This window comes from Pipistrellus hanaki (genome assembly GCF_964339955.1).
Source record: "Pipistrellus hanaki genome assembly, chromosome: 7".
In the NCBI taxonomy this organism is placed as follows: domain Eukaryota; kingdom Metazoa; phylum Chordata; class Mammalia; order Chiroptera; family Vespertilionidae; genus Pipistrellus; species Pipistrellus hanaki.
In genome coordinates, this window is record NC_140509.1 from 1,759,959 (window position 1) to 1,780,093 (window position 20,135).

Sequence of the window (20,135 nt, forward strand, 5' to 3'; positions counted from 1 at the left end):
TAACAATTGAGGAAACTGAAACAGTAATCCTAGCTAATAAAGAGGGAATAAGCTAATAGACCCTCACACCGTCACAAAGATGGTGGCACCCACAGCCAATAAGGAGGGAATATGCTAATTGACTGCCATGCCCTCAAATATGTCAGCGCCCACAGACACAAGATGGCAGTGCCCAGTCCCCCAGCGTCCCCTCCCCCACCACCCAGGGCCGCCCGAGGCGCAGGAAAACCTTGGATGGCGGCTGCCCAGCCACCCAGGACTTCCCAAGGCCTGTGCTACCACCAATGGCAGCAGCAGAGGTGTGATGGGTGTCTCCTTCCCCTGATCGCCGGTCGCCTCCTGCCCCTGAGGGCTCCTGGACTATGAGAGGGGGCAGGCCGGGCTGAGGGACTCCCTCCAGTGCATGAATTTTCATGCATCAGGCCTCTAATAAATTAAAAAATAACTTCCAGCAAACAAAAGCTCATGCCTGGACAGCTTCACAGGGAAGTTTTACCAAATCTTTAGTGAAGAACTAACACCTGTACTCCTCAGACTATTCCATAAAATCCAAGAGGAAGGAACACTTTCTTTTTTTTTTCTTTTTTTTTTTTAAATCAATCTTTATTGTTCATATTATTACAAAGGTTCCTCATTTCTTCCCCCCTCCACCAGGTTCCCACCCCACCCTCCGCCCCCTCCCCATCCCCCATTGTCCTCATCCATAGGTGCAGTTTATGTTCAGTCTCTTCCTCCCTCCCTTTCCCCGATAGTAAATCCCTTTTCAGATAGTAAATCAGTTACTTAGCATTTTCTCATATCAATAATACCTCCACATGCCCAATGATACAATTCACACAAAAGACATTTCCAAATAGGTCAACCAGCCTCATCCAGGCCCCACCCAAGGCACTCACAGATCAACACCCCAGCCCTATACTAACTCAACACATCCAGATCTAAGCCTTCATCACTTGATTCAGCAGACCCTCAAGTTCCCACAAAAGTTTCCAGCCATGTCTGAGAGGCAGCCGTGGGGCGGGGGCAGGCGAGGAGCGAGCTGTTCTGGGCCTGGCTGCTCCGGGCCTGGCCTCTGTTGCTCTGGTTCGTTCCACAACCAGCTGCTCCGGGTCTGGCCACTGCTGCTCCCGACCTAGTTGCTCTGGACTTGGCTGCTGAGGAAGGAACACTTTCAAGCTCTTTTTATGAGGCCATCATTATACTAATTCCAAAATCAAGTAAAGATACTACAAAGAAAGTGAATAATAAGCCAATATCCCTGATTAACAGAGATGCTACAATTATCAGCACAATATTAGCAAATCAATCCAGTAATATCTTAAAAAGATCATACACCATGACCAAGTTAGATTTATTCAAGGAATACAAGGTTGGTACAATATTTGCAAATCAATAAACATAATACACCATATAATGCAACTGAAAGACAAAAATCAATGATCATATCAATAGACGTAGAAGAAGCAATCAACAAAATCCAACACCCATTTTTTTAATTCCTGTAACAGAGAGAAATAGACAGAAGTGTTCCAGCCATGAAGACAGAAGAGAAACAGTCCAGAGATGGAAGACGCTGACAACGCCTTGCCATACCAGCAGACAGCAGTTGTGCATCACTGAAGGATGCCCAGGACCAAACCAGAGAGGGTTGGACCTGCATCACCACCATTTGTCCACCATCCAGAACTGAAATATCGTTGCTGACATGTACACATAAGGAACTGTTTGACATTGAAATTGGGACTCAAAAGAACTGTTGACCCAGAAAGAAACTCACTACAGACTGATTCATTTGCCTCTTTAGCATAACCATTATGGCTTCTCTCAGTTTCGGTTCTTACAAGAGCATTTCTTGGATCACATGATCCACACATCTAGAGGAAATAATGAACAACATAAACTGATGAACAAAAACAGACCCAGAGAAAGAGAAGCAGCGATCAGACTCTCAAACCTCAGAAGGAAGGTAGGGGAGGGTGGGGGTAAGGGGAAGAGATCAACCAAAGGACTTGAGTGCACGCATGTAAGCCTAACCAGTGGCCATGGACAACAAGGGGGTGGGGGAATATGTGGGGAGGGGTTTGGGATAGGAATGGGGGGATGAGGACAATTATGTGATACCATAATTAATAATAAAAAATAAATAAATAAAAATTAAAAACTCTCAAAAAGTGGAATAGAGAGAACATATCTCAACATGATAAAGACCATAAATGATGGCCTCCACCAAACATCATAGTCATTAGGCAAAAACTAAAACCGTTTCCCCTAACAGGAACAAGACAGGAATATCTGCTTTCACCACTCTTATTCAATATAGGGTCCTAGACACAGAGATCAAATAAGAAGAAATAGAAGGCCTCCATATTGGAAAGGAGGAAATAAAATTGTTCTTATTCACAGATGACAAGATACTGTACATAAAAAAACCTAAAAACTCCACCAGGAAACCACTAGATTTAATAAATGAATTTGGCAATGTAGCAGGATACAAAATCAACACCCAGATATTGATGGCTTATTTAAAACAAAAAAAAAGGTATTTTATTTTTATTGATTTCAGAGAGGTAGGAAGAGGGAAAGAAAGACAAAAACATCAATGATGAGAGAATAATTGATTGACTGCCTCCTGCATGCTCCCAACTTGGGCATGTGCCCTTGACCAGAATCGAACCTGGTACCTTTCAGTCCACAGGCTGATGCTCTATTCACTGAGCCAAACCAGCTGGGGCCCGATGACAGTTTTTATACATCAATAATGAATTCTCAGAAAGAAAATTAAACAATCCCATTTACCATTGCATTCCTCGCCAGAATGCAATCACCAAGGTGCTGGTTTAGTCCTCAGGAAGACACCTGATGCCTTCCCAACACCTACAACACCTCTGAGCTGCCAGTCACTGCCCCATGGAGTGGGAGGATCACACCATCAAGCTCTAAGGTTTGGGCAATTTGTTACCTAGTATGATGTAATTAGAATAAGGAGTGGCATTAGGTTATTAAACACATCAATATAGGTTACTCACTGCCATGGAGGAAGAGACGGGTGCTAAGAAGAAAGAATAGCACTGCAGTGGGAATGGCATCCTGGACTGCAGGGAGAATCATGTATGGGCCCAGAAGATTAGAGGCTTCTAAGTTCTGGGGTCATTGCTCTCCCTCCCAGTGCTAGACTTCACACGCTCTCCTGGCAGGGGCCCACTCCCTCCAGAATCAGCTTCACATAAACTTCCTCTATCTTCCCAACATTACAATTTCTCCCTTCTTTGGTATCTTCAGAACTTACATGGTATAGCGTCTGACATTGAATAAGAAATTGTCTTACCCGTATATACCATGTTTCCCCAAAAATAAGACCTAGCGCATGGAAAGATAAGACATCCTCTGAAAATAAGACCTAGCGCAACTTTGGGAGAAAAAAATAATATAAGACACTGTCTTATTTTCGGGGAAACAGGGTAGTAATTTTAAACTTATCTAGGTAAATACACATGCAGGGCAGTGTTTCAGCGTAGAACGTACGGATTAGCTACATTTGTGTAGTAGCTATTCTCCAGATAACAATGAAGAATGTTCTTGGCTTCCCAGAAGGCCCTCTTGCTTATCTCCATTGATACCCACCCAGAGGTTATTCAGAAGAAATCGCTATTTCATATTTCTAGAAACATTCATTATTTCACCTATTCTTGAACTTCATATACATAAAAATCATTCAATAAGCACTTTTTTGTCTGACTTTTTTTTACTCATTATGTCTGTAAAAATAATTTACTCGTTATGTCTGTAAAAAAATTATCTATATCAATAATTTAATTTTCTTCTGCTGAGTAATGATTCACTGTATCAATATAACACTATTTATTTAAGAATTTTGCCATTGATGAGTATTGAGTTGCCTTCAGCTATTGTCTACTATGAGGAAAACTGCCCTGAACATTCTTTTTTTTTTTTTTTTTTTAAAAAAAAAACAGGAGATTTTTAGATACATGAAGGGAGAGAGATAGAGAGCTAGAAACGTCTACCAATGCACATGCCCTTGACCAGAATCGAACCTGGGACCTTTCGGTCTGCAGGCCGACGCTCTACCACTGAGCCAAACCGGTTTCAGCTGAACATTCTTATAAATCACATATGTCAAACACAAGGCCCGCGGGCCAAATCCAGCCCGCCAGGCCTTGCAATGTGGCCCGCACCGCGCTGTCATCACTGCACTCCGCTGTCAGTTTATGACATTGTCAGTTTATGACTGTTCAGTAAACCATTCGGCCCGCGATTTAGGCTGGATTTTAGATTTTGGCCCCTTCTCTGATTGAGTTCGACACCCCTATTATAAATGTCTGTGAGTGGCCAGGGGAGCTCACTTCGTGCAGTGGGATAGGTAAGTTACAGTGGGTGTGTCTTTAGTTTTAGATATTGCCAAACAATTTTCCAACATAATTTCCTCCTGTTCCTTTGCTTACTTTTTAAAACTTTTTTTTCTTTTCCATTGCTACATTTTTATTTTCTTCTATGAATATGCCACAACTTATTTGTGCATTCTGTTGGTGGGTACTTAGTTAGGCTCTTTAAAAATATTTTTAAATCCTTACTGTAGAGAGTATTACAGATGTTCCCCATTTCCCTCCCCATTCCCACCCCACCCCAGGCCTTTACCACCCTATTGTTTGTGTCAATAGGTAAGATCTTTGGTTAAACTCTTCCCACCCCTCTGGCCTCCCCTCTGAGATTCGTCAGCCTGTTCCACGTTTCCATGCCTCTGATTCTATTTTATTCACAAGTTTATTTTGTTCATTAAATTTCTTGTTCGTTTCAATTTTTAGATTAAATTGTTTTTAATAAATATTGTTCCTCTTTTCCACCCCCCATAGCTCCCCTCCATCCATTTCCCACCCGACCCTCTGCCCTTACCCTGCCCCCACTGTCCTCATCCATAGGTGTACGATATTTGTCCAATTTCTTCCTGCACCCCCACAACCCATTCCCCTAGGCCTAGAGAATTGTCAATCCATTCTCTTTCTATTATATTCACCAGTTTATTCTGTTCATCAGATTTTTTATTCACTTGAATTTTAGATTCACTTGTTGATAGGTATGTATTTGTTGTTCGTAATTTTTTTCCATTTTTTATAAGGCATTATACATATCTTACAATTGCACCCTCCCACTCCTCACCCCCTAGAGTTTTGCATCCATTGGTTATGCTTATACGCATGCATACAAGTCCTTCAGTTGATCTCTTATCTCCCCCATATCTCCCTACCCTTCCCGTTGTACAATAATTTGACAGTCTGCTGTTGCTTTACTGTCTCTATATCTATCTTTTTGTTCATCAGTTGTTGTTTGTAATTTTTATCTTTACCTTTTTCTTCTACTTCCTCTTCTTTCAGGATTTCATATAATATTGGTTTGGTGGTGATGAACTCCTTTAGCTTTTCCTTATATGTGAAACTCTTTAACCTTCAATTTTGAATGACAGCTTTGCTGGATAGAGTAATCTTGGTTGTAGGTCCTTGCTATTCATCACTTTGAATGTTTCTTGCCACTCCTGTCTGGCCTGCATAGTTTCTGTTAAGAAATTAGCTGACAGTCATATAGGTGCTCCCTTGTGGATAACTATTTTTCTCTTGCTGCTTTTAATATTCTCTTTTGCTCTTGGCATTTTAATTATGATGTGTCTTGGTGTGTGCCTCTTTGGATTCCCTTTGTTTTGGACTCTCTGCGCTTCCTGGACTTGTAAGTCTATTTCTTTCACCAGATAGAAGAGGTTTTCTGTCAGTATTTCTTCAAATAGGTTTTCAGTATCTTGTTCTCTCTCTTCTTCCGACACACCCATAATACAAATGTTACTATGCTTAAAGTTATCCCAGAGACTTCTTACACTATCTTCATATTTTTGGATTTTTTTTCCTTTTTCCTCTTCTGATTTGGTATTGTTTGCTTCCTCATATTCCAAATCACTGATTTGATTCTCAAACTCCTCCACCCTACTGTTGTATTCTTGTAAATTACTTTTTATTCCAATTAGTTTATACCTAATTTCTGACTGGTCCTTTTTCATGTATTTCACATTCTCACTAAGTCCCTTGAAGCTCTCATTAAGATCCTGTAGTAACTTTATAACCATAATTTTGAACTTTGTGTCCAAAGGTTGCTTGTTTCTATTTCTTTCATTTGTGACATGTTTCTTTGTCTTCACATTTTGGCTGCTTCCCTGTGTTTGTTTCTATGTATTAGGTAGGGCTGCTATGTTTCCTGGAATTGGTAGTCACCTGAGCTGGGAACTGTAGGTGCACCCCAGTGTGGGCTGGGTCTACAGTCTTATAGTTGAGCTTTGACTACTGCTGGCACCCCCAGGAGGAATTGACCTCCAGGCCGTGAGTACCAGATGCAACTACAATGGAAGAGCTGCTGTGCATGAAACACCCCTATGGGGCAGGACTTGCTTCAGTGGCGCTTTGGAGCTCACTGAGTCTGCCTCTTAAGTGAGTTGCTTGTGGGTGTATAGAGTTATAATCTGCTATGGTCTGAAGCTGTCCAGTGAGTGCACTGGCTCTAGGGCCTCCAAAGTACAAAGTCAGCCACTGCCTGGGACCACCCTGCAGGAGCTACAGAAGGGTCTGCAGATGGCTGCTACTTGCTATTTGTATTGGATTTGGAAGTGCCCAGGTGAGGCCCAGTTGTGAAGCAAGGAAGGCTGGTGCTAGTGCCAGGTCTTAGGCCTTTAAAAAAAAATTAGCTGAAACCGGTTTGGCTCAGTGTTAGAGTTCGGTCTGCGGACTGAAAGGTCCCAGGTTTGATTCCAGTCAAGGGCATGTACATTGGTTGTGGCACATCCCTGGTAGGGGGTGTGCAAGAGGCAGCTGGTCGATGTTTCTCTCTCATTGACGTTTATAGCTCTCTATCTCTCTCCCTTCCTCTCTGTAAAATATCAATAAAATATATTTTTAAAAAATTAATAAAATTTTATTGCTTTTATTGCTCAAATTATTACAATTGTTTCTCCTTTTTCCCCTCAGAGCTCCCTTCCACCCAGTTCCACCCCACCCTCTGCCCTTACCTTCTCCCCCACCCTCCCTATTGTCCTCAGTATGATTTTAATCTAGTCTCTTTTTGCACCCCCATGTCCTTTTCCCCCTGATAATTGTCAATCCACTCCCTTTCTTTGCCCCTGATTCTATTATATTCACCAGTTTATTCTGTTCCTCAGATTTTTAATTCACTTGATCTTCTTCCTCTTCTTAAATAATACCTTTCGGCATTTCATATAATACTGGTTTGGTGGTGAGGAACTTCTTTAACTTTTTCTTATCTGTGAAGTATTTATCTGTCCATCAATTCTGAATGATAACTTTGCTGGACACAGTAATCTTGGTTGTAGGTTCTCACTATTCATTACTCTGAATATTTCTTGCCACTTCTTTCTGGCCTGCATAGTTTCTGTTGAGAAATCAGCTGATAGTCGCATAGGTAACCAACTGCTTTTCTCTTGCTGCTTGTAAGATCCTCTTTTTGTCTTTTGCCCTTGGCATTTTAATTATGATATGTCTTGGTGTGTTCCTCTTTGGATTTCTCTTGTTTGGGGTTCTGTATGCTTCCTGTACTTGTAAGTCTATTTCTTTCACCAGGAGGGGGAAATTTTCTGTCATTGTTTCTTCAAATATGTTTTCAGTATCTTGCACTTTCTCTTCTTCTGGCACCCCCATAATTCGGATGTTGGTACTCTTGAAGTTGTCCCAGAGGCTACTTACACTATCTTCAGCTTTCTGGATTCTCTTTTCTTCTTGTTTCTCCAGAGGAGTGTCCTTTGGCTCTTTGTATTCCAAATCTTTGACTTGATTCTGTGATCCTCCAGTCTGCTGTTGGATCTCTGTATAATATTTTTTTTTATTTAAGTCAGTTTATGTTTAATTTCTAGTTGGGTCTCAATAAATTTATTGGCCTTTTCTAGGAAATTCCTGAAAAACCTTATAAGAGTGTTTGTTTGTTTTTTGTTTTGTTTTGTTTTGTTTTAATATATTTTATTGATTTTTTACAGAGAGGAAGGGAGAGAGAGAGAGAGCTAGAAGTGTGGGTGCCCCAGGGGCTTGCCCAGAATTGGGTTGGGTCTCTGTAGTCTGGCGCTTCTGACTCCTTCTGCTATGGAGAGGCCGCAGCAACCTCCGTGATCAGACCTCTCTGCGCCTACTCACTCATACGCAACTGTAGACCCTGCCTGCTGCGGCTCCCGGCTCCTCTGAGTCTCTGAGTCTCTGAGTCTCTGGGTGCCTTTCTCTACAGTCCAGACTCCACCCGTATGAGCCTGGGTCCACGGTGTTTTGGCTGGGGTTGGGGATCAATGCAGTCGGAAAGGGTTCAGTGCAATCGGGAGTTCCTGCCCTCCCGCCAGCCAGGCATTCGGCCGCGCTTCCTCTCTGCGCGCAAGCAGTCCAATCTGTGAGCCTCTCTCCTTTCTAGTTGTAGATTTTCCACTCCGCCAGCTTTCCTGTGGTTTTGGATGAAGTTTTTGAAATTGTTGTGCAAGATGGCAGCTTAGGTGCTTACCTAGGCCACCATTTTGGTTCTCTCCTCAGGTCTTGGGCCTTTTATTCATAGGTTCAGAGCACACTGTCACCAGCTGCTGCTTGAATGAGAGATTTTTAGCAAAGTCAGAAGCTCTTTTCCATTCATATGGAAAAGAGCCCTACCCAAGCTCTCTGCAAAAGAGCTTGGGTAGGGCTGAAAATTGGATGGGGTGGGGTCTCAGGGAATCACCACGACTGAGCAAACAGTGTGCTCCAGGCTGATGGAGACTCATATATGGCATCCAGTCAGCTCTGCAATACAGCGGCTCCCAGCACAGGAACAACGACCCTTGTGAGCACTCCTGTCTGGGAGAAAGCTGCCCCTGACTTCCTGACCTGATGCCAGTCAACCCAGTTCCTCCGTATATGTGTCTGGTTCCCCAAAGCTATACAGTGCTGGAGTCTGAGTAAATTAGTGTGCTGGCCCTTTAAAAGGAACACCTGGGTCCCCAGCAGCCTCCATGTCACTTAGCCACAATCCTGGCTGGTTTTTATAGCTCGTAGTGGTGGGGACTCTTCCCAGGTCTGGTTCCCTGGGCTGAAGGTCTGGTGTGGTGCTAGGGCCCCTGGCTTCTCACGGGAGACTGACTATCTTCCTCCCGATTAAAAAAGTGGCACACGTGAGTGATGGGCCAGCCTGTTCCACACCTCCGCCTCTCCTACCAGTCTCCGTGTGCTTTCTTCTTTACTTCTCTGGTGGAAGGACTTCCATTCTGCCAGCGTTCACACAGTTCTGAATGATGGTTGTTTGTATTTTAGTTGTAATTTTGATTTGGTTGTAGGAGGCGGTGAGTGCAGACATTTACCTACACTGCCATCTTCAATCAATCGCTTTTCTAAACATTTATTCCTAATTCAACACCAACCTTTCACACTCTTTTATGGTCAAACACGGAGGTTTTTTGTTTTTGTTGTTTTGGAAATATTCTTCTGTAGTCCTTCTTCTGTGCTACTACAGACTGATTGTTTTCTAAGTGAAATCAGACAGCCAAGGGGTCCAGGCTGCTGTCACTACCTGAGCCAATTCAGCAGAAACAGGATTGAGTCGTATGAGTGTTTATTCCAATACTGCCGGAGGCGTGGGAGAGCAGCAGATCAGCCACAGACATCTGATCTGGCCCTAGCCAGTAGCATCAGCCTGTGGACTGGAGGGTTCTGGGTTCAATTCTGGACAAGGGCACATGCCAGGAATTGTGGGCTCGATGGGGGTGGGGGGGAATGCAGGAGGCAGCCAATCAATTATTCTCTCTCATCATTGATGTTTCTATATCTCTCTCTCCCTCTCCCTTTCTGAAATCAATAAAAATATATATTTTTTAAATCTGCTCTGCACCACCCCCCACTACCCCCCTCATAAGCCAGCTGCTTATATTTGGGAGGACAAAGATTACATGGAGAATTAGCCAATGTGGGCTGCGGTGGGATTCTGTTGTCTGGACAACAAGGTTGTTGATCTTTCCATGTTAATGGGCAGTTCTTGAATGAGGATGGACCGCATTCCAAGGCTGGCTCCCAGGTCCCAGGCCTGTACAATGTCCCAGGGGTTGGATTGTCCTTTCTTTAATCAGAACAAGGCAATCATGGTTGACAGAGCAGAATTAATGTTTCTTATAATTATAGCTGGTCCCCAATATTCTACTTCTGCCCCGAACTCAGCAGCAGGCACCCTGGAACTTGTCTTCACTGTTCTCCCATGTTCGAACCCCCCACCCTCCACCTCGCCCACCCCCCACCCCCGCCCATTACCCATCCTCCTTTTTCTTAGTTTAATCGCCTGTTTGGTGGAACTATTCCTCAGAAGCTTTCTGAGAAAGGGACATGGGAGGCAATTTCTTTTGAGAGTTTTTAAGGTGGTGGTTTGGTGGACCAGAAATCTGGGGTGGGAATTGTTTTCCTTCACGGAGAGATGTAAAGGGCGTCACGTGACGTGCTGCACTCCCAGCGCTGCTCTTGGAAGATGCCTTTCTGCGCCTCATCCTCCACAGGCGCGCGTTGCTTTCTTTCGGGGCCTCCGCTTGCTCCCATCCCAAAGCCCTGGTATCCACAGTGCATCTTTGGGGCTCTGTCCGGGAGGCAGCGGAATGGGGAGCCTCTCTGGTCGGAGATGGAAGGTCTTCAGTTCTGGAAAACAGTTCTGTTGTGTCTTCCTCTCCTCCGTCGCCTCCCATTCTCTTCCCGGAAGCCGGTGTCGTTGGGCGGCGCCGGGCGCGTCCTCGCCGCATCCACTCAAAAGGGCATTTAGCCCCCCAGGGTGACGCTCCGACTGAGAACGGTGGTGGCTTGTGGTGCGCACTGGAAGAGCGGAGGTCACCGCTGCGTGGTCCTAAGTGATGAAAAGTTAAGGTTCCTTGTGGTGCGCACTGGAAGAGCGGAGGTCACCGCTGCGTGGTCCTAAGTGATGAAAAGTTAAGGTTCCTTGTGGTGCGCACTGGAAGAGCGGAGGTCACCGCTGCGTGGTCCTAAGTGATGAAAAGTTAAGGTTCCACCGAGATTTGAACTCGGATCGCTGGATTCAGAGTCCAGAGTGCTAACCATTACACCATGGAACCCCCTTCTGGCCAACTTTTGCTGGCTACCCTAATCACTCATTTCTCCTTAAAAAAATAATGTATGCGATATAATTTATAGAATATAATTGAAAAAGATGATACTTTGTTTTCTTTCCCTTTTTAAAGAAATACTAGTTTAAGTGAAACCTCTACTTCTTCCTCCTAATTGATTTTTTTTTTAATTTGTAGTATTTTTTTAAATTAGATCTAAGCCGGTTGAAGGAAACGCTCAACACAAGGGTGGGAGGTGGGGTTTCTCTGGATGTGTTCACCCACCTCCTTTCCCGGTTTCTTTCCCTGGCTGACAGGGACAGGGCTGGGTCCTGATCCGAGAATATTGTTACTTCTGGCGATTTCGATTTCGCCTTCATTTTCAACCCACACAAGGACAAATTGGATTTTAGTCTTCCCGTTCAAAAGGGAGATTTTACCCGAGCTAAATATTAATTATTGACCAGGTACCCTTAATGTATGTCTAGTAGTCCCCCAAGGCTGAATTGCTAAGAAATCCCTGAAACATTTTTAGTTATTCATCCTTTTGTTATATCTCCAACCAAGCAAAATCGCTGCTCAATAAATGTGTGTTGAAGTGAGTATATCTTTTGAAAGGTCAAGAGGGAAGCAGGAAAATGCAAAGACTTTTGGCCAGGTGAGGGTAAAGACCCTTCCCTACACACACACACACACACACACACACACACACACACACACTCCCTGTCCATCTTCACGGACCTCCTAACTTAAAGGTGGTCTCAGCTAGCTAGCTTCAATGTAGCTGGATCAGGGGCAGGTCTCACCTGCCTCCCCACCCCCAACCAAGGTGGCATGTGTATTACTCCATGAGCCACATCCTTTTTTCTTAAAGAGAAAGAAAAATGTTCACTGGTTTAAAGCAATACCAGAACTTCAAAAGCCCATTCACTATTTAACCATTGGCTTTAACCTGCTCTCTGAGGACAGGCCAGGGAGAACTGGCTTCCACCTTTGCACACTCCCCCCCCCCCTCCTCCCCGGGAGGGCGGTAGGAAGCAGGGCAGGTGGCCCTGGGCTGTCGGTGGAGTTTTTGTGATACTGACTTTTGTGCATGTCTGTGTATTGGGATTAACAACTTTAATGGTGCAGAACATTATAATATGTTCTATTTTTATTGAGATACAATTAGATTAGCTTCAGGATTGCAACATAATGATTTAGTTTTGTATATATTGAGAAATGATCACTGTAATAACTCTAGTTAACATCCATCACCACAGTTACAATGTTTTCCTTGTGGCGATAGTTTTAAGATTTCCATCACAGGTACCTTCCAAGACTTTTTACCTGGCTGCTGTGCTTTGTCCCTTTGATGGCCTTCACTCACTTTCCCACCCCAACCTGGAGGCTTGTTTATTCTTAAAAAAAACAAGAAGTTTATTTAAACAACAAGACACTTGACTTGAAGGGGAAACTATCTAGGATTCATTTTTTAGAGTAATTTATCCTACTTAAAGACAGATTGCCCTACATGTAACAGCTACATACAAAAAAGTTATAAAATTGTCCTTGTTTTACAATGATAAATAAAAAACATTAAAATTCTCCAATCAAACAAGGTATGCAAGAATTTTTATGTTGTCCTTTTTTTTGTTAAACAGTGAGAGCAAAATAACTTACTGAAGTGTAAAGATAGAACTGAATGAGCATGCCACTAATGGAGAAAGGGGGTGTTTTCACAGAACCAGTATTTTCCCCGTCCCATCACCATTTGATGTAGATCAAAACACACCATTGGCCATTTAAAAAAAATGCAAATGCTTGTGCACACACACCAGTTACTTTGTGTACAATAAAGGAATGGGAAGGGGAAATGAAAGGATAGAGAAAACTGTACTGTAGTAGTCAGATGTGTTGAAACCAAATTGCAGTTTTCTAATTGAGAATGTCTTCTTGGTCTGGAGGAACAGAGTTCCGGAGTAAAGTTCCCTTTTTAGTGGACACCTCCTGTCTGCTGCTGGAACACATCAATTGTATCTTCATCCTCCATTTCCAACTGTGCAGGTGTGTCTGTTTCATTGATTGGCTGCCCGTCAAATCGGAATCTGATCTGCCTCATTGACAAACCCTGTCGTTCACAATAGGCTTTCATTAGTTTACTAAGTGGTGTATGCCTCTTAATCTTAAACTGCACCACAGAACCATCCTGCCCCGCCACCTTCAAATTAATATGATCGTTGTTCTCAGTCTTGACTCCTTCCTTGGGCTTTTCGTCGGCCATGGAGCGCCGGGGTCTCCTCAGCTGCCGCTTCACAAAAGAGGCGCCAGGTCCGCACCAAACAGCGCCAGGCGGCACCAGGAGCGGCAGAAAGGCTTGCTTATTCTTGACTCCATCAGGCTGCACCTTCTCAGGGAATCGCCTGCGGTTGGTTCACAAACGCTGCGAGGCGAACGCAGACAACTGGCCGCGGAGGGATGCGCCGCGGGAGGGGCGGCCGCCGCCGGCAGGCTCCCGGGCGGGCGGCGGCTCGCAGGCGGCGGGCGGGGGTGCGGGGACCCGGGCGACCCCCGCCCTCCAGAGCCCGGCAGGAAGCCCGCTGCCCGCACCGCGCTGCTCCTCTGCTGCGTTGATCGGTTGGGTTTTAAGCTTCATTCGCGGACTGGTGGGAGCAGGGTCTGATTTGTGAAACAAATAGCCGCTCACTGTGCCCGCTCAACGGAAGTCGCCCCTTCTCTCTGATTCTGTCCCCGCTTCTCCCCGGTCCCAGCGGGAAGCGGCGCGCTCCCCGCAGCCCCGCCCGTGGAGGGGGCGCCGCGACGGTCCGGACGGGCCGCACCTGGACCAGGAACGCCAGCGCCGGGCCGGGTGGCGGGGCGGGTGGGGTTGGCGGGGAGGGCGGGGGCGCGGGGCGGGGGGCTGGGGGCGGGGCCTGGAGGCGGGGCGGGCGGGCGGGCGGGGACGGGGCGGGGTCTGGAGGCGGGGCGGGCGGGCGGGCGGGGACGGGGCGGGGCGGGCGGGGGGCGGGGCGGAGTGGCTGCGCGCCGGCGGTCCCCAGTGGGCGACCGCGCAGGGGAGGCGCCGGCCAAGTTCCAAAAGCACGATGGTTCCACGAAAGTCTGTGACCTCCCCCCTCCGCCCCGCTCCGCCTCCCACTGGATGCATGGAAAACACGGCGATGAAGGGAGTCGATCCCATAACGATTTGTGAACTGCAGTAACGGAAGGCTTGTCCGGTGTGTGGCCGTTTGAAAACAGAGTGTTCGGCGTCACCTCTGACTCCGGGAAGACGGACGATAGGAGATGAGGAACCGACCTGAAGCGGGAGCAAAAAGGGGGTCCACTGGAGCGCGTGGAGACATAGTGGCAGCGGTGGGATTCGAACCCACGCCTCCGAGGAGACTGGAGCCTTAATCCAGCGCCTTAGACCGCTCGGCCACGCTACCGCCTGCCTGGGAACTCTCGCCTGCAGGTCCCCAGAACTGCTTGTAGCTTCTCCCGGATTTCTTCCTCTCCAGCCGCCACCCGCCGTCCTGCCCCGCCGCCTGCCCGCCCGGCCGCGCCGCCTCCCCGCGGCCAGGTGCGCCCGGAACGGAGGCGCACAGGTGGCCGGGAGGAGGCTCCTGCACCGCGTGCCACCAACACAGGAAAAGGGGTCCTGCCAACCGGGGGCGCTGAGGACGCCGAGGGGAACATCCGGGCCCGGGAGAGACCAGGCCCGCGCCTCTGGGGTGTCGAGGAGAGTCCCTGGCCGCCGGCCGCCCCCACCCCCTCGGGCCGAGCGCCTCCCAGAACCGCGGGCAGGCAGCGCGGTCCCGCCAAGTCCCGTTGCGGTCCCCGGCCGCCCTGGGAGGCTCGCGGGGAGACGGTCGGCCCGCTCCGCTCCGCCCGCTTTCGGTCGCTTCGAGCACTTTGTTTTCTGATGTGATGCTAGTAAACCTCATGCGAGAAGAGTCGTCCAACTGCCTCCTTAGCGCAGTAGGTAGCGCGTCAGTCTCATAATCTGAAGGTCCTGAGTTCGAACCTCAGAGGGGGCAGTGCCTTCTTTTTCTGTTTAGCTTTTTTCTTAAATCTAAATCGAAAGGACAATGAAGGGAGTTGACAAAAATCTTCTTTCTTTATTTTTATTTTCTGTAGAAAGTGTACACCATCACCTTAAAAAATCCAATGAGGCCAACCAAACGGCAATTTGCTGTTTAACCCAGCCCTGCGCCCCCCTCCGCCTCTCTCCTGCCTCAGGGGCCTCTCCCCGTCTGGTCTGCCTGAGCCCACCGGCTGCAGGAAACCGCTGGCTGTACCTCCGCCACCCACTGAGCCCTCCGCTCTGCACGCACCCAGCCCGCTCAGGCCAGGGCTGCTCTCGGGGAATCCCAGCTCCCCGCAAAGGCCGGGCATCCGGGCACTGCCTGCGGCTGTCACTGCCCGATGCAGCCTCTGACCCCCGCTCTCCTCTGACCCCGTCTCCTTTGATCCCGCTCCTAGTTGCTGGGTTTCCGGAGACCCCTCCGGTCTGGCTCCTCGGCGCCTCCCTCCAGCGCACCCACGGGAGCCAGAGGGATCTTCCTGAAACGCAAGAACAATCGCGTCGCCTGTCTCTTGAAAACCTCACACTTTTGTTTTGTTTTGTTTTGTTTTGTTTGTTATTCTTATGATTACAGTTTATTATAAAGGAAACACAGAGCTTTCATATCTGTGGCACATGGAATCCGGACACATCATTCTCCTAGCATATTGACATGCTCATCAACCAGGAAGCTTACACAAGCTTTAGGGTCCAGAGTTTTTATTGGAGTTGCATTGATTGACATCACCCATGTGGTAGCACTCGGTCTCTGTCTAACCCTTCTTTTTTCTGTGGAGGTTGGGGTTATATCACTTAGCTCAAAGTCCTAACCCTGCAGTCACATGATTGTTCTTTCTGGCCTGACCAGCCCTCCTCCTGAATACTTTCTTTAGTATAAAGCTGAATGTGGCACCATCTAACAGAGACACATGGGAAATTCCGAGTTTAAGAGCTCTCCCTGGTACCTAGGACAAAGACAAATTCTGTATTATAACAATACTTCATACAGAACAAAAAATCAGTAAATGCTTGTTAAATGAAAGCATGGAGGAATGCAGGAGGAAATGAATTAATTAGATGGGTTTTCTGAGCCAGCCTCTCCAAGGTCTTTTCTGGGGTAATGAACTTGGAAGCTTCTGAAACTACTCCTCCCTTCCTGAAGTGACCTGAATCAGGCAGTCCAAGTCCATATACATCTTGGATTTAGGATCTTAGTTGGCCCTTTAACTGGGAGTGCTAGTGGTGCTGCTGAATGGAGCATACTTTGCATGTTACATTCCACACTACAGTGTATTCACCGTTTTCACACTTATTTAATGAAGCCTGCCATGTCCGAGGCCCTCTCCTAGGTGCTGGGGATACAGTAGTGAGCAAAGCAGACAAAAATCCCTGCCTTTTTGGAACTTCCATTCTAGTGGGGAGAGACGGACAGCCAGCACATAAAGATATGCTAATCGAGTAACACCTCACACTCTTAAGAAAATGTTGTACCTTTTAGAGCATCTGGCGTCTGCTCACCTTTCCTCTGCGCTCACTTCTTCCCACCCGTCAGGCTCAATGTCCGGGCTCAGTGTCCGGGGCTCGGGGCTCGGGGCTCAGCGTCCGGGGCTCAATGTCCGGGGCTCAGTGTCCGGGGTTCAGTGTCCGGGGCTCGGGGTCCGGGGCTCAGCGTCCGGGGCTCAATGTCCGGGGCTCAGTGTCCGGGGTTCAGTGTCCGGGGCTCGGGGTCCGCGGCTCAGTGTCTGGGGCTCAGGGTCCAGGGGCTCAGGGTCCAGGGGCTCGGGGTCCGGGGCTCGGGGTCCGGGGCTCAGTGTCCGGGGCTCAGGGTCCAGGGGCTCGGGGTCCGGGGCTCGGGGTCCGGGGCTCAGTGTCCGGGGCTCGGGGTCCGGGGCTCGGGGTCCGGGGCTCAGGGTCCGGGGCTCGGGGTCCGGGGCTCGGGGTCCGGGGCTCGGGGTCCGGGGCTCAGGGTCCGGGGCTCGGGGTCCGGGGCTCGGGGTCCGGGGCTCAGGGTCCGGGGCTCGGGGTCCGGGGCTCAGTGTCCGGGGCTCGGGGTCCGGGGCTCGGGGTCCGGGGCTCGGGGTCCGGGGCTCAGTGTCCGGGGCTCGGGGTCCGGGGCTCGGGGTCCGGGGCTCGGGGTCCGGGGCTCGGGGTCCGGGGCTCGGGGTCCGGGGCTCGGGGTCCGGGGCTCAGTGTCCGGGGCTCGGGGTCCGGGGCTCGGGGTCCGGGGCTCGGGGCCCGGGGCTCGGGGTCCGGGGCTCAGTGTCCGGGGCTCGGGGTCCGGGGCTCAGTGTCCGGGGCTCGGGGTCCGGGGCTCGGGGCCCGGGGCTCGGGGTCCGGGGCTCAGTGTCCGGGGCTCGGGGTCGGGGGCTCGGGGTCCGGGGCTCAGTGTCCGGGACAGAGTGTCCGGGGCTCAGGGTCCGGGGCTCAGGGTCCGGGGCTCAGTGTCCGGGGCTCAGTGTCCGGGACAGAGTGTCCGGAGCTCAGGGTCCAGGGGCTCGGGGTCCGGGGACTCAGTGTCCGGGGCTCAGGGTCCAGGGGCTCGGGGTCCGGGGCTCAGTGTCTGGGGCTCGGGGTCCGGGGCTCAGTGTCCGGGGCTCGGGGTCCGGGGCTCAGTGTCCGGGGCTCAGGGTCCGGGGCTCGGGGTCCGGGGCTCAGTGTCCGGGGCTCGGGGTCCGGGGCTCAGTGTCCGGGGCTCAGTGTCCGGGGCTCAGTGTCCGGGGCTCGGGGTCCGGGGCTCGGGGTCCAGGGCTCAGTGTCCAGGGCTCGGGGTCCGGGGCTCGGGGTTCGGGGCTCGGGGTCCGGGGCTCAGGGTCCGGGGCTCAGTGTCCGGGGCTCGGGGTCCGGGGCTCGGGGTCCGGGGCTCAGGGCCCGGGGCTCAGTGTCCGGGGCTCAGTGTCCGGGGCTCGGGGTCCGGGGCTCGGGGTCCGGGGCTCAGGGCCCGGGGCTCAGTGTCCGGGGCTCAGGGTCCGGGGCTCGGGGCCAGGGGCTCCGGGCTGAGGTCAGGCTCAGCGGCTGGAGCGATGGGAACCCAGGCACCCATGCGGGGTGCCTCGGGGCGGGTGACATAACCTCCTCTCCGGGCCCACAGCTAGCAAGGCGGTCTGTGTTCCCGGGCCCTTTGTAATGCCCTTGCCTTTGGTATTTTATGTGAAAATCAAAATCTGAACTCAATGGAGACTTCTCCTTGTAGCTGTATCAGTTTGCCTTGGCCGCCATAACTCAGACCACTGACTAAACCACAGGCACTGATCTCTCACAGAATGAATAACTAAGTCAATTACATTATTTATATGTATGTATGTATGTATGTATGTATGTATGTATATAAACTGTCATCAAGTCTTTAAACATGGCCATTTTTAAGTCTTTTATGATTTACAAACAATTATTATTTTACTCTGATGCTTTGGGGAAAATCGTTTTTAGAAGTGTTTCATCTTTAAAGATTCATTTAACAAAACCTGAAAATACTCTAGAATGCAGGTTTTTGATTAATGTAAAAACATAACATTGAACTGGCTAATGATCTACAGACTCCAAGGAAAAACTGGATTCATAAAACTGCTAACAAAAAGATCAAGATCAACAAGTAGTAATCACATGGGACTAAATGAACTAATAAGAATTATTATAATATTTGTAACTTTTTATGTAAAATATTACTGTTTTTTATCTTTGTTTCCAATATATAATATTTTTCTCCTAAGCTACTGATGATCTACAGCAATTTAGCAAATTATACCTTTGTAAGCAAAACTGAAACACTGATCTTTTCTTTCCTACCAGATCCTTCAAAATTTCAGATACTCTTAACTAATCCATTTGTAACCAGATTTAAAGGTGATGATGCTTTCACTTATGTTTCACAATTTTAAAACAAGCTCTTGCACCTAAACTGAACTGATCCCACAGCAGAGGATTTGAAAGAAAAATTAACCAGGAAGTGACACAGATGACATCGTGTGGACACTGACCCAGGTTCTGGACCATTCTGTGATCTAACCCTTCCCTCCTCCTCCCCACTTCAGCTCCTCCCTGCCTCACAACACTGCGGAGGCCAAGCAGAGTATGATTGTTACTGCTTCCTTCCCCTTTCGTCCTGTCTGGGAAGATAACTCAGCACTGGGCATGGCTTTGAACCTACTTTGCAGGTCAAAACATGCAACCGGTTATGCATATACTGAAGGATGTTCAATGCCTAGCCATGTCCACCCAGTGAAGAGACAGATTTGGAAGAATACTTTTTCCTTGGTAAGTATTGGAATGACCACCACAGCAATCACCAAGCAGGAAAAATCTTTAAATTTCTTTGCATGAATTATTTTAGACAACAGAATTGCTCCTGACCATATCCTAGCTGAGCAAGGTGGGGTTTTCTCTGTTGTTAATGCCTCTTATTGTACTCTGATAAACTGAAGATGAACCTAGATTAAATCTGAACATAAACCACAAGTCCAGTGTCCACCGGTACCTCTTTCATATCCTCAGCTGACTGCCCTCACATATTGCCTCCTGGTTCAGATCTACTCTTACAATTGTAGTTGGCATTTTTTTTATTATTATAAACATTTTGCTGTTATAAATAATTGTTTTGCATAGCTTGTACTATGATGACACCACGCAGATAATGCTTGCTCAACTTTTTAAGATGACCACTAAGCCTCCAAGACTTAATATGAGAAACCTCAAGAACCTACAGAGGTATTTGCACTTAAAGAAAAATGATGGTAAAGCCTTCCCCTGTGCTGGCACTCATGCTGCTGAGATGTAGCCTAAGGCTCTTATGCAGGACCTGACAGACCCCAGCCTGGAATGAGCCACCTGACAATGGCAAACCAATGACGATCTTACCACTGATCAGTGCTTCTTTCTGACAGAAAGTGCTTCTTTCAGAGGAACATCTTGATGAAAAGAGGCAAATATAAACAATAACAAACAGAGCCACTTTGAGCTGGAGCTGGAGTTGCCCTCACAGGGGAACTGCTCTGCACA

General features: G+C 48.3%; 1 protein-coding gene across 1 annotated transcript; it reads right to left on the reverse strand.

The window, feature by feature from the left end:
• Positions 1-13,047: 13,047 nt before the first annotated feature.
• LOC311626247 (small ubiquitin-related modifier 2-like) lies at positions 13,048-13,389 on the reverse strand. The gene has a single exon (XM_084891315.1). It carries the CDS (start codon positions 13,362-13,364, stop codon positions 13,077-13,079), a length of 288 nt encoding a protein of 95 aa, XP_084747441.1. The 5' UTR covers positions 13,365-13,389; the 3' UTR covers positions 13,048-13,076.
• Between the last annotated feature and the right edge of the window lie 6,746 nt (positions 13,390-20,135).